This window comes from Bombina bombina, chromosome 2, assembly GCF_027579735.1.
Source record: "Bombina bombina isolate aBomBom1 chromosome 2, aBomBom1.pri, whole genome shotgun sequence".
Taxonomy (NCBI): domain Eukaryota; kingdom Metazoa; phylum Chordata; class Amphibia; order Anura; family Bombinatoridae; genus Bombina; species Bombina bombina.
In genome coordinates this window covers 62,518,828-62,533,858 of record NC_069500.1, presented here as the reverse complement: position 1 = coordinate 62,533,858, position 15,031 = coordinate 62,518,828, and the positions used below count along the sequence as shown (strand labels likewise).

At 46.2% G+C, this 15,031-nt stretch overlaps 1 protein-coding gene across 4 annotated transcripts in view; it reads left to right on the top strand.

Annotated features, from left to right (window-relative positions):
• Positions 1-15,031, top strand: part of PIAS2 (protein inhibitor of activated STAT 2) — a 167,955-nt gene that overhangs the window by 113,575 nt on the left and 39,349 nt on the right. For all 4 annotated transcript variants that reach the window (XM_053701081.1, XM_053701083.1, XM_053701082.1 and 1 more), the window contains exon 11: positions 11,615-11,786. In XM_053701081.1, the coding sequence (XP_053557056.1) occupies positions 11,615-11,786 (172 nt within the window). The remainder of the gene's footprint in view (positions 1-11,614; positions 11,787-15,031) is intronic.

The window sequence follows — 15,031 nt, the reverse complement described above, 5'->3', positions numbered from 1 at the left end:
AGAATTGCCTGGTATTTCGGGGCTGGACTGACCTTACTTGGCGGGATCAGACTGATATACTTCAGGAAAGTTTTCTTCTGTGAAAAGCACACTGGTCTAAAAGAGGCTGCTTCCGGGTGGTAAATCGCCATAGAACAAGCCACTGAGCTGTTGTTCGTTCCTGGTAGAGCGCTTCTCTCTCTGTATACAGTAGAGAACATGTCACTTCTCTGTTCCAGGAGTCGCCGGACCTGCCTTTTCTGTCCGGGCTCTAACCTGACGTCTAAGGATATGTCATCCACCCCCTGGGGGCGTCAGTAGGTCCACTACCGGCGCACAGATAGCGGCCACATCTCTGGGTCTTTCTATGTATGCCTTCAACATGTTCATATGAAAGGTCCGATGGATCCTTTCATCTGAACACTTCGCTACCAGGTATGTGGTGGTGTTCAGTTGTTCCACAACCTGGTAGGGTCCTTGCCAAGAGGCCTGTAGCTTGTCTGTTTCGACAGGCTTCAGTACGAGGACCTTCTGTCCCACTATCAGGGTTCGGGTACGGGCATTGCGATCGTACCATCGCTTCTGTTTGTGTTGAGAGGCCTGAAGGTTCTCACGGACCTGGGCAGCCAGGTCCTGCAACCGGTCCCTGAGCTGGAGTACGTACCCCACGACAGAGTGCTCTTCTCCTCCTGTGGCTCCCTCCCAGTGGGCTTGTACCAAATCTAGCGGGCCCCTGACCTTTCGACCATACAGTAGTTTAAAGGGGGAAAAGCCTGTGGATTCCTGAGGCACCTCTCGATATGCAAAGAGGAGGTGTGGCAGGAATTTTTCCCAGTCCTTGTGAGTGGCCGAAAATGTTGGAAGCAGTTGCTTTAGGGTCCCGTTAAACCTCTCATACAGCCCATTCGTCTGGGAATGGTAAGGGGCGCTGTGCAGGGGTTTAATCCTGCACAATTTCCAGAGTTGTTGAGTGATTTCCGCAGTGAACTGTGTTCCCTGATCGGAAACCACTTCCCGAGGGAAGCCTACCCTAGTGAATATTAGGAGCATCGCATCTGCTATGGTCTCCGCCTAGATATTGGCCAAGGGGATTGCCTCTGGGTATCGGGTGGCATAGTCTACCACTGTAAGGATGTATTTCTTTCCTGAGGGGCTGGGCCGAGCTAATGGCCCCACAATGTCTACTGCTACTTGGCTAAAAGGTTCATCAATAATGGGCAGGGGATGGAGGGGTCCTTTCGTATGGTCTCCCGTCTTTCCTACCTTCTGGCAAACCTCACAGGAGTTACAGTATTCCTTAATGTTGGTTGTAATGCCTGGCCAGAAGAAGGTTTGAGTCAAGCGGTGGTGGGTCCTTTGCTTTCCTAAGTGGCCGGCTGAGGGAATGCCATGCCCTATTTTCAGCAGGTTGGACGAAACTTCTCCGGTACGACCAGCTGGCGTTTGGGCACCGGTCCTTTTCTCCTCTTGGAGATCCGGTACAGGAGCTTGCCCTCCCACTGGAACCGTTAGTCTCCGGGGCCCTGGGCGTCAGCACCTACTCGGTCTTGGTAAGGGGCCAGGGTTGGGTCGCTCAAGGTCTCTTTGGCAAAGTCGGAAGGGGTTGCCCAGGAGGGGGTGTCGGCAAGTTCGTGTTTAGTGGGGACGGGCAGTCGCGGTAAGGTAGGAGTCGGGGCAGTAGGTCTTACCTGGGTCCCCAGAGTTGGTGAGCTGGCTTGGCATCTGGCCTGCTGGCGGGTAGTCACAGGGCAGGTGTCCGGAGAGGTATTCCCCAAAAAGGCGGAGACAAGATGGCTGAGGTCGTTTCCCAACAGGACCTCAGCAGGGATGTTTTGCATAACCCCCACTTCTACATTGCGGCGTCGGTTTTCCAGTCCAAATAGATCCAGGCTGTAAGAACCCTCAGAACAGCACCTCCCGCTACCCCTACAGCAAGGGTCCGTCCAGTTTGACCTGAGAGGGGAACGAGGTGGGGCTGAATCAAAGAAACCGTGGCCCCGGTATCCCTCATTCCTTGAGCCGCCTGCCCGTTGACCCATACCTCTTGCTGATGTTGTTGTCGGTTGTCTTGGTCCACTGAGTTGACGTGGTGCAAGACTCCCACTTCTTCTGGCCACTCAGCATACGGGTCGGAGTTCGCTGTATAGTTACAATGGGCAGCAGCCTGGTAGGTGCGGGCTGGAGGAGCTCCCCACTGAGTTGGGACGGGGTTCTTTGGCGACTGGGCTGGGGGGTTTCTTTGTCTTGTTGGGCAGTTCCTTATCATATGGTCAGGGTGTCCACACCCATAACACCCCCGGGGATTGCTGCCTCCGGCCGGGTAGACTTGAACAGATGACAACCGGGTCTGGAGCTGCCGCAAAGCTGTTGGGGGTCGAGCTGGGGCTGGAGCGTAGTAGGTTGCTGGCCGGAGGTCTGTGGCCACCTGGCGCCTGGCATCCACATACTGATCGGCCAGGGTGGCGGCTTGGTCCGCTGTTCTGGGTCCCTTGTCCTTTACCCAGTCCCTTATCTCCGCTGGGGTGCGGTTGTAGAACTGTTCCAGGAGCATGAGTTGAACAGCTTCGTCTAGGGTGGTGATGTGGCACCCAGTAACCCAGGAGTTCTAGGACCGAGCTAAGCGGTGGGCAAACTCGGTATAAGGCTGCTCCAGTTGTCTTTGTAGTCCCCTGAATCTTAGCCGGTGAGCCTCCGGTGTGAGTCCATACCCGGGCAAGGATGCGCTCCTTCACCCGGTCATAGTTGTCTTGATCTCCGGAGGAAACAGTGTGGAAAGGCTCCAGGGCTCTACCGGACAGTTTCTCAATTAGAATAGTAACCCTATCGGCATCAGTGACCCCATGCATCCGGCACTGGGTCTCGAACAGCTTTAGGTAGCGGTCGATATCCTCACTCTCATCATCCTGGAATGCTCGGAAGCCCCATAAGGTAGTTTCTTGGGCCGGGAAGGGGGGGGTCCAGGGGATCCGGCATGACCCCCCCCCCCATAGACTTCTGAAGCTCCAACATATGTACCTTGGTGGCATCAGTCACTATCCGAGTAACAATCTCCTCGGGGGGGTTAGGTCCATAGAGAGCCAGTTGCCACTGTATCTGCCGCTGCAGGTCAGACATTGTAGTCCCTTGAGTGGAGGCTGTACTGGGCCGTCACCCGCTTTGGTCGCTGTCCGACCCACCAGCCTGTAAGCTAGCCCGATCGTCCTCCATCAGTTCGGCTACGAGCACTTCCTTTGTCTTGTTGCCAGCGACTTTCCTTCAAGCCTACAGCAACATTCTCAATTCTTCCTTCCGGAGCCCATGGTACTACTCCATCCGGCAAGATCTTCAGTTGGTGGTTTGGACGTTACAGGTAGATGCAAGCATCCCACTGCTGCCCACCAATGTGACGGATCCCCGGCTACCCCGACTTGGTAGCTCTGCCAAAGGGGTCCTTCAGCTGCCTGGAAGAAGCTGCTATGTAGCCCAGGAAAGTAATTCTAGCAGGAGCCCACCTAAATTACTAGACAGACTAGCATTCAGGTGAAATAAGTACTGACTTTATTGGGACAAATACACATCTTTTATACATACAACTCATCTTGATAAGACATGAGACAATGCCACAGTTTTCCCGCCATTCCCGCCCCTCCAGACAGGCTGGTGCCGGCCTTAGCAACCATGGTCCTACAGATTCCCAGTACCCAGGGGTGGCGGTTTTCGGGGTGATCCCGGGGGAGCGGCGGCACTTCCAGGGTGTCATTTTAAAGCTCTCGGTCCCCAGAATCTACAGTCCAAAAAGCGTGATCCGTGGCTGGGGACCGGAATTATGCTGGTTTAAACGTCCACCTGGAAGTCCAGGGAGAATAGGGGTTATAGGGGGAACCGGAACCCCGGTTCCCAAGGGAGCTCCCTTCAGGCAGTCACCCCACCTCTGGCCCACCCTGAGAGGCAGCAAACCCCAGAAGAGCGGAGCTCTGGGACAAAGGGCCACTGGAGCGACCTGGGTCAAAGGGCACCGGTAATCCTGGATGATGCGGCCGACCGGTAGTTCCAGGGTCCCGGCCGGGCCGAAGGGGAAAGTGGCGGTCAGTGACCAGCTCTTCCAAGACGACATTCAATACACAAAACAACGGGAACAGAAGGTCTGGGGAATCGCAATTGCTCTGAGGAGCCCAAAACCGCCGAGAGACAGCAGGTCATAGGGGGTAAGGGATCAATCCCTGCAGCCCAGTATCCGTGACACCGACTACAACAGTGCAACTCTCGGCAGGGCCCTCTACCCATTTGATTCCTATAAATGTTACCTTGTATACCGCCTATGTTAATAACGCTGCAGAATCTGTTGACGCAAATAACTGATAATAATAACTGTACTCCAAGAATGTGTCAAATGTAACCCATGGCGTCAGGCATAAAGGATTGCAGTGATAGCAGTGCTGTCAACAGTAATTTACATTTGAGGGGTATGGAAAGGGGAGCTGGGTTTTGGAGATGCTTAGCTTTAGATAATGAGGATATTCACAATCTGAGAAAGTTCTTTCATCGGACTGAGTAGATATTTGTTCTTGCTTATTGTCACACTATTTTTAAAGAGAAGCCTGTTACAAAAAACTATACATTATAAATGACTTTCAGAAAACTATTACTTTCTCCAACATAGGTGTGTCCGGTCCACGGCGTCATCCTTACTTGTGGGATATTCTCCTCCCCAACAGGAAATGGCAAAGAGCCCAGCAAAGCTGGTCACATGATCCCTCCTAGGCTCCGCCTACCCCAGTCATTCTCTTTGCCGTTGTACAGGCAACATCTCCACGGAGATGGCTTAGAGTTTTTTAGTGTTTAACTGTAGTTTTTATTATTCAATCAAGAGTTTGTTATTTTAAAATAGTGCTGGTATGTACTATTTACTCAGAAACAGAAAAGAGATGAAGATTTCTGTTTGTATGAGGAAAATGATTTTAGCACCGTAACTAAAATCCATGGCTGTTCCACACAGGACTGTTGAGAGCAATTAACTTCAGTTGGGGGAACAGTGTGCAGTCTCTTACTGCTTGAGGTATGACACATTCTAACAAGACGATGTAATGCTGGAAGCTGTCATTTTCCCTATGGGATCCGGTAAGCCATGTTTATTAAGATAGTAAATAAGGGCTTCACAAGGGCTTATTAAGACTGTAGACTTTTTCTGGGCTAAATCGATTCATTATTAACACATATTTAGCCTTGAGGAATCATTTATTCTGGGTATTTTGATATGATTATATCGGCAGGCACTGTTTTAGACACCTTATTCTTTAGGGGCTTTCCCTAATCATAGTCAGAGCCTCATTTTCGCGCCGGTATGGCGCACTTGTTTTTGAGGACAGCATGGCATGCAGCTGCATGTGTGTGGAGCTCTGATACATAGAAAAGTCTTTCTGAAGGCATCATTTGGTATCGTATTCCCCTTTGGGCTTGGTTGGGTCTCAGCAAAGCAGATTCCAGGGACTGTAAAGGGGTTAAATATAAAAACGGCTCCGGTTCCGTTATTTTAAGGGTTAAAGCTTCCAAATTTGGTGTGCAATACTTTTAAGGCTTTAAGACACTGTGGTGAAATTTTGGTGAATTTTGAACAATTCCTTCATACTTTTTCGCAATTGCAGTAATAAAGTGTGTTTAGTTTAAAATTTAAAGTGACAGTAACGGTTTTATTTTAAAACGTTTTTTGTGCTTTGTTATCAAGTTTATGCCTGTTTAACATGTCTGAACTACCAGATAGATTGTGTTCTGACTGTGGGGAAACCAAGGTTCCTTCTCATTTAACTATATGTATTTTATGTCATAAAAAAATTTAGTAAAAATGATGCCCAAGATGATTCCTCAAGTGAGGGGAGTAAGCATGGTACTGCATCATCCCCTCCTTCGTCTACACCAGTCTTGCCCATACAGGAGGCCCCTAGTACATCTAGTGCGCCAATACTCCTTACTATGCAACATTTAACGGCTGTAATGGATAATTCTATCAAAAACATTTTAGCCAATATGCCCACTTCTCAGCGAAAGCGCGACTGCTCTGTTTTAGAAAATTCTGTAGAGCATGAGAACGCTGATGATATGGTTTCTGAAGGGCCCCTACACCAGTCTGAGGGGGCCAGGGAGGTTTTGTCTGAGGGAGAAATTTCAGATTCAGGAAACATTTCTCAACAAGCTGAACCTGATGTGATTACTTTTAAATTTAAGTTGGAACATCTCCGCGCTCTGCTTAAGGAGGTGTTATCCAATTTGGATGATTGTGATTATCTGGTCATTCCAGAACCACTATGTAAAATGGAAAAGTTCTTAGAGGCCCCGGGGCCCCCCGAAGCTTTTCCTATATCCAAGCGGGTGGCGTACATTGTTAGTAAAGAATGGGACAGGCCCGGTATACCTTTAGTACCTCCCCCCATATTTATAAAATTGTTTTCCTATAGTCGACCCCAGAAAGGACTGATGGCAGACAGTCCCCAAGGTCGAGGGGGCGGTTTCTACTCTACACAAGCGCGCCACTATACCCATAGAAGATAGTTGTGCTTTCCAAGATCCTATGGATAAAAAATTAGAAGGTCTGCTAAAGATGTTTGTTCAGCAAGGTTCCCTTCTACAACCAATTGCATGCATTGTCCCTGTCACTGCAGCCGCGTGTTTCTAGTTTGATGAGCTAGGAAAGGCGATTATTAGTAATTCTTCTTCTTATGAGGAGATTATGGACAGAATTCGTGCTCTTAAATTGGCTAATTCTTTCACCCTAGACGCCACCTTGCAATTGGCTAGGTTAGCGGCGAAAAAATTCTGGGTTTGCTATTGTGGCGCAGAGCGCTTTGGTTAAAATCTTGGGCAGCGGATGCGTCTTCCAAGAACAAATTGCTTGACATTCCTTTCAAGGGGAAAACACTCTTTGGCCCTGACTTGAAAGAGATTATCTCTGATATCACTGGGGGCAAGGGCCACGCCCTTCCTCAGGATAGGTCTTTTCAAGACCAAAAATAAACCTAAGCTTCGTCCCTTTCGCAGAAACGGATCAGCCCCAAGGGCTACGTCCTCTAAGCAGGAAGGTAATACTTCTCAAGCCAATCCAGCCTGGAGACCTATGCAAGGCTGGAACAAAGGAAAGCAGGCCAGGAAACCTGCCACTGCTACCAAGACAGCATGAAATGCGGGCCCCCGATCCGGGACCGGATCTGGTGGGGGGCAGACTCTCTCTCTTCGCTCAGGCTTGGGCAAGAGATGTTCTGGATCCTTGGGCGCTAGAAATAGTCTCCCAAGGTTATTCTCTGGAGTTCAAGGGGCTTCCTCCAAGGGGGAGGTTCCACAGGTCTCAGTTGTCTTCAGACCACATAAGAAGACAGGCATTCTTACATTGGGTAGAAGACCTGCTAAAAATGGGAGTGATTCATCCTGTTCCATTAGGAGAACAAGGGATGGGGTTCTACTCCAATCTGTTCATAGTTCCCAAAAAAGAGGGAACGTTCAGACCAATCTTAGATCTCAAGATCTTGAACAAGTTTCTCAAGGTTCCATCATTCAAGATGGAAACCATTCGAACACTTCTTCCTTCCATCCAGGAAGGTCAATTCATGACCAAGGTGGATTTCAAGGATGCGTATCTACATATTCCTATCCACAAGGAACATCATCGGTTCCTAAGGTTTGCATTCCTGGACAAGCATTTCCAGTTCGTGGCATTTTCTTTCGGATTAGCCACTGCTCCTAGGATTTTCTCATAGGTACTAGGGTCCCTTCTGGCGGTGCTAAGACCAAGGGGCATTGCTGTAGTACCTTACTTGGACGACATTCTGATTCGAGCGTCGTCCCTTCCTCAAGTAAAGGCTCACACGGACATTGTCCTGGCCTTTCTCAGATCTCACGGATGGAAAGTGAACGTGGAAAAGAGTTCTCTATCTCCGTCAACGAGGGTTCCCTTCTTGGGAACTATAATAGACTCCTTAGAAATGAGGATTTTTCTGACAGAAGCCAGAAAAACAAAACTTCTAGACTCTTGTCAGATACTTCATTCCGTTCCTCTTCCTTCCATAGCGCAGTGCATGGAAGTGATAGGTTTGATGGTAGCGGCAATGGACATAGCTCCTTTTGTGCGCATTCATCTAAGACCATTACAACTGTTCATGCTCAGTCAGTGGAATGGGGACTATTCAGACTTGTCTCCGAAGATACAAGTAAATCAGAGGACCAGAGACTCATTCCGTTGGTGGCTGTCCCTGGACAACCTGTCACAAGGGATGACCTTCCGCAGACCAGAGTGGGTCATTGTCACGACCGACGCCAGTCTGATGGGCTGGGGCGCGGTCTGGGGATCCCTGAAAGCTCAGGGTCTTTGGTCTCGGGTAGAATCTCTTCTACCGATAAATATTCTGGAACTGAGAGCGATATTCAATGCTCTCAAAGCTTGGCCTCAGCTAGCGAGGGCCAAGTTCATACATCAACCATCAGGGGGGAACAAGGAGTTCCCTAGCGATGGAAGAAGTGACCAGAATCATTCTATGGGCGGAGTCTCACTCCTGCCACCTGTCTGCTATCCACATCCCAGGAGTGGAAAATTGGGAAGCGGATTTTCTGAGTCGTCAGACATTGCATCCGGGGAGTGGGAACTCCATCCGGAAATCTTTGCCCAAATCACTCAACCGTGGGGCATTCCAGACATGGATCTGATGGCCTCTCGTCAGAACTTCAGAGTTCCTTACTACGGGTACAGATCCAGGGATCCCAAGGCGGCTCTAGTGGATGCACTAGTAGCACCTTGGACCTTCAAACTAGCTTATGTGTTCCCGCCGTTTCCTCTCATCCCCAGGCTGGTAGCCAGGATCAATCAGGAGAGGGCGTCGGTGATTTTGATAGCTCCTGCGTGGCCACGCAGGACTTGGTATGCAGATCTGGTGAATATGTCATCGGCTCCACCATGGAAGCTACCTTTGAGAGACCTTCTTGTTCTAGGTCCGTTCGACCCACTCCAGCTGACTGCTTGGAGATTGAACGCTTGATCTTATCAAAGCGAGGGTTCTCAGATTCTGTTATTAATACTCTTGTTCAGGCCTGAAAGCCTGTAACCAGAAAAATTACCACATAATTTGGTATATCTGTTGGTGTGAATCTGCAGGATTCCCTTGGGACAAGGTTAAGATTCCTAAGAGTCTATCCTTCCTTCGAGAAGGATTGGAAAAAGGATTATCTGCAAGTTCCTTGATGGGACAGATTTCTGCCTTGTCTGTGTTACTTCACAAAAAGCTGGCAGCTGTGCCAGATGTTCTAGCCTTTGTTCAGGCTCTGGTTAGAATCAAGCCTGTTTACAAAATTTTGACTCCTCCTTGGAGTCTCAACCTAGTTCTTTCAATTCTTCAGGGGGTTCCGTTTGAACCCTTACATTCCGTTGATATTAAGTTATTATCTTGGAAAGTTTGTTTTTGGTTGCAATTTCTTCTGCTAGAAGAGTTTCAGAATTATCTGCTCTGCAGTGTTCTTCTCCTTATCTGGTGTTCCATGCAGATAAGGTGGTTTTGCGTACTAAACCTGGTTTTCTTCCAAAAGTTGTTTCTAACAAAAACATTAACCAGGAGATAGTTGTGCCTTCTTTGTGTCCTAATCCAGTTTCAAAGAAGGAACGTTTGTTGCACAACTTGGATGTAGTTCGTGCTCTCAAATTTTACTTAGCAGCTACTAAGGATTTCAGACAAACTTTGTCTTTGTTTGTTGTTTATTCTGGTAAACGGAGAGGTCAAAAAGCAACTTCTACCTCTCTCTCCTTCTGGATTAAAAGCATTATCCGATTGGCTTATGAGACTGCCGGACGGCAGCCTCCTGAAAGAATCACAGCTCACTCCACTAGGGCTGTGGCTTCCACATGGGCCTTCAAGAACGAGGCTTCTGTTGATCAGATATGTAAGGCAGCGACTTGGTCTTCACTGCACACTTTTTCTAAATTTTACAAATTTGATACTTTTGCTTCTTCTGAGGCTATTTTTGGGAGAAAGGTTTTGCAAGCCGTGGTGCCTTCCATTTAGGTGACCTGATTTGCTCCCTCCCTTCATCCGTGTCCTAAAGCTTTGGTATTGGTTCCCACAAGTAAGGATGACGCCGTGGACCGGACACACCTATGTTGGAGAAAACAGAATTTATGTTTACCTGATAAATTGCTTTCTCCAACGGTGTGTCCGGTCCACGGCCCGCCCTGGTTTTTTTAATCAGGTCTGATAATTTATTTTCTTTAACTACAGTCACCACGGTAACATATGGTTTCTCCTATGCAAATATTCCTCCTTAACGTCGGTCGAATGACTGGGGTAGGCGGAGCCTAGGAGGGATCATGTGACCAGCTTTGCTGGGCTCTTTGCCATTTCCTGTTGGGGAGGAGAATATCCCACAAGTAAGGATGACGCCGTGGACCGGACACACCGTTGGAGAAAGCAATTTATCAGGTAAACATAAATTCTGTTTTTTATTCAAGTAATAATTTTAGATGTGAACATTTATGCTTAGTTGTATGCTTAGTTCCTGTTCGGTCATCTTGCTTTCTTTCTGAAACTTAAAGGGATGGAAAACCTCAAAATTTTCTTTCATGATTTGGATAAGGCATGCAATTTTAAACAACTTTTCAATTTTCTTCTATTATCAAATTTGCTTTATTCTCATGTTATCATTTGCTGAAGAAACAGCAGCGCACTACTCGCAGCTAGCTGAACACATCTAGTTAGCCAATCACAAGAGAAAAATGTGTGCAGGCACCAATCAGCAGCAAGCTCCTACTAGCGTAGGATATGTGCGTATTCTTTTTCAACAAGGAATACCAAGAGAACAAAGTACATTTGAAAATATAAGTGATTGTTTAAAGTGCCTTAAAATGACATGCTCTATCTGAATCATGCAAATTTAATTTTGACTTTCCTATCCCTTTAAAGGGACAGTCTAGGCCAAAATAAACTTTCATGATTCAGATAGAGCATGTAATTTTAAACAATTTTCCGATTTACTTTTATCACCAATTTTGCTTTGTTCTCTTGGTATTCATAGTTGAAAGCTTAACCTAGGAGGTTCATATGCTAATTTCTTAGACCTTGAAGCCCACCACTTTCAGATTGCATTTTAACAGTTTTTTACCACTAGAGGGTGTTATTAGTTCACGTATTTCATATAGATAACACTGTGCTCGTGCACGAGAAGTTATCTGGGAGCAGGCACTGATTGGCTAGACTGCAAGTCTGTCAAAAGAACTGAAAAAGGGGGCAGTTTGCAGAGGCTTAGCTACAAGATAATCACAGAGGTTAAAAGTATATTATTATAACTGTGTTGGTTATGCAAAACTGGGAAATGGGTAATAAAGGGATTATCTATCTTTTAAAACAATAAAAATTCTGGTGTAGACTGTCCCTTTAAATGCTCTCCTTAAAGATAGATGATTTTTTTTTTCTTCTATAAGAGCTTATTTTCATAATGCTTTTATATGAGTTTGTGCATGCAGTCCTGCATAATGAATTTAAGTAGCTCCATCCGTTATTAATCCTGTGCTACATCACAGATTTACACCTTATCGTTTTTTTAGACTTTAGCAGGGTTTATAGCATGAGGCTTCATAAAAGGTTATATGTCATGGCAACCACACTAATGTAAAACCTGGTGTTGTTTTTTCCAGGATCAGGAGTTATCAGCAAAATTTGCTCCATAACTGATGCAAGTGACAAAAAGAAAAAAGCAGATGTCATAGACCTGACAATTGAAAGCTCGTCGGATGAAGATGATGAACCACCCGCCAAAAAAAAGTGCATATACAACATGCCAGAATCACAAGGAAACCCAATGAAAGGGTTCGCTATTTTATATCTGTTATTATGTAATAATAAATATGTATGGCTCACCAAAGATTTTGCATTTAAGGGTTTTACATTGTTACTGGTGATCTGCTGCTACTTATAATCCTGGTTTGGTTGTCCTATAACTGTTATTTCTCTTGTTAAGTGTATCCAGTCCACGGATCATCCATTACTTATGGGATATTCTCCTTCCCAACAGGAAGTTGCAAGAGGATCACCCACAGGAGAGCTGCTATATAGCTCCTCCCCTAACTGCCATATCCAGTCATTCTCTTGCAACCCTCAACAAAGATGGAGGTCGTAAGAGGAGAGTGGTGTTTTATACTTAGTTTATTTCTTCAATCAAAAGTTTGTTATTTTTAAATGGTACCGGAGTGTGCTGTTTATCTCAGGCAGTATTTAGAAGAAGAATCTGCCTGCATTTTCTATGATCTTAGCAGAAGTAACTAAGATCCATGGCTGTTCTCACATATTCTGAGGAGTGAGGTAACTTCAGAGAGGGAATGGCGTGCAGGTTTTCCTGCAATAAGGTATGTGCAGTTAATATTTTTCTAGGGATGGAATTTGCTAGAAAATGCTGCTTATACCGGATTAATGTAAGTAAAGCCTTAAATGCATTGATAGCTACTGGTATCAGGCTTATTAATAGAGATGCATACTCTTATAAAAATGTAATATAAAACGTTTCCTGGCATGTTAATCGTTTTTATATATGTTTGGTGACAAAACTTATTGGGGCCTAGTTTTTTTCCACATGGCTGGTTTGATTTCTGCCTAGAGACAGTTCCTGAGGCTTTCCACTGTTGCAATATGAGTGGGAAGGGCCTATTTTAGTGCTTTTCTGTGCAGATAAAAATACTGACAGAGACATTCAGCTTCCCTCTGCATGATACAGGACATCTCTGAAGGGCTCAAAAGGCTTCAAAGTCGTGTTTGAGGAGGGTAACAATCACAGTAGACTGTAGCAGTTGTTGTGACTGTGTTTAAAAAATGTTTTTGTCATTTATTATTCTGTTTTTGTTATTTAGGGGTTAATAATCCATTTGCAAGTGGGTGCAATGCTCTGCTGACTTGTTACATACACTGTAAAAATTTTGTTAGTGTAACTGCCTTTTTTCACTGTTATTTCAAATTTTGTCAAAATTTGTTCTCTTAAAGGCACAGTAACGTTTTTTATATTGCTTGTTAACTTGCTTTAAAGTGTTTTCCAAGCTTGCTAGTCTCATTGCTAGTCTGTACAAACAGGTCTGAAACAGAGGATACTTGTTCATTATGTTTAAAAGCCATGGTGGAGCCCCATAGGAGAATGTGTACTAAATGTATTGATTTCACCTTAAACAGTAAAGATCAGTCTTTATCTATAAAAGAATTGTCACCAGAGGGGTCTGCCGAGGGGGAAGTTATGCCGATTAACTCTCCCCACGTGTCGGACCCTTCGCCTCCCGCTCAAGGGACGCACGCTAATATGGCGCCAAGTACATCAGGGACGCCCATAGCGATTACTTTGCAGGACATGGCTGCAATCATGAATAATACCCTGTCAGAGGTATTATCCAGATTGCCTGAATTGAGAGGCAAGCGCGATAGCTCTGGGGTTAGACGAGATACAGAGCGTGTAGATGCTGTAAGAGCCATGTCTGATACTGCGTCACAATATGCAGAACCTGAGGACGGAGAGCTTCAGTCTGTGGGTGACGTCTCTGATTCGGGGAGACCTGATTCAGAGATTTCTAATTTTAAATTTAAGCTTGAGAACCTCCGTGTATTGCTTGGGGAGGTATTAGCTGCTCTGAATGACTGTGACACAATTGCAGTGCCAGAGAAATTGTGTAGGCTGGATAAATACTATGCAGTGCCGGTGAGTACTGATGTTTTTCCAATACCTAAAAGGCTTACAGAAATTATTAATAAGGAGTGGGATAGGCCCGGTGTGCCCTTTTCCCCACCTCCTATATTTAGAAAAATGTTTCCAATAGATGCCACTACACGGGACTTATGGCAGACTGTCCCTAAGGTGGAGGGAGCAGTTTCTACTTTAGCAAAGCGTACCACTATCCCGGTTGAGGACAGTTGTGCTTTTTCAGATCCAATGGATAAAAAATTAGAGGGTTACCTTAAGAAAATGTTTATTCAACAAGGTTTTATTTTACAGCCCCTTGCATGCATTGCGCCTGTCACTGCTGCGGCGGCATTCTGGTTTGAGGCCCTGGAAAAGGCCATCCATACAGCTCCATTGACTGAAATTGTTGACAAGCTTAGAACTCTTAAGCTAGCTAACTCATTTGTTTCTGATGCCATTGTTCATTTGACTAAACTAACGGCTAAGAATTCCGGATTCGCCATCCAGGCGCGTAGGGCGCTATGGCTCAAATCCTGGTCAGCTGATGTGACTTCAAAGTCTAAATTACTCAACATTCCTTTCAAGGGGCAGACCTTATTCAGCCTGGTTTGAAAGAAATTATTGCTGACATTACTGGAGGTAAGGGTCATACCCTTCCTCAGGACAGGGCCAAATCAAAGGCCAAACAGTCTAATTTTCGTGCCTTTAGAAATTCCAAGGCAGGTGCAGCATCAACTTCCTCCGCTTCAAGACAAGAGGGAACTTTTGCTCAATCTAAGCAGGCCTGGAAACCTAACCAGTCCTGGAACAAAGGCAAGCAGGCCAGAAAGCCTGCTGCTGCCTCTAAGACAGCATGAAGGAACGGCCCCCTATCCGGCGACGGATCTAGTAGGGGGCAGACTTTTTCTCTTCGCCCAGGCGTGAGCAAGAGATGTTCAGGATCCCTGGGCGTTGGAGATCATATCTCAGGGATATCTTCTGGACTTCAAAGCTTCCCCTCCACAAGGGAGATTTCATCTTTCAAGGTTATCTGCAAATCGGATAAAGAAAGAGGCATTCCTACGCTGTGTGCAAGACCTCCTAGTAATGGGAGTGATCCATCCAGTTCCGTGGACGGAACAAGGACAGGGTTTTTATTCAAATCTGTTTGTGGTTCCCAAAAAAGAGGGAACCTTCAGACCAATTTTGGATCTAAAGATCTTAAACAAATTCCTCAGAGTTCCATCTTTCAAAATGGAAACTATTTGGACCATCCTACCCATGATCCAAGAGGGTCAGTACATGACCACAGTGGACTTAAAGGATGCCTACCTTCACATACCGATTCACAAAGATCATCATCGGTTCCTAAGGTTTGCCTTTCTAGACAGACATTACCAATTTGTAGCTCTTCCCTTCG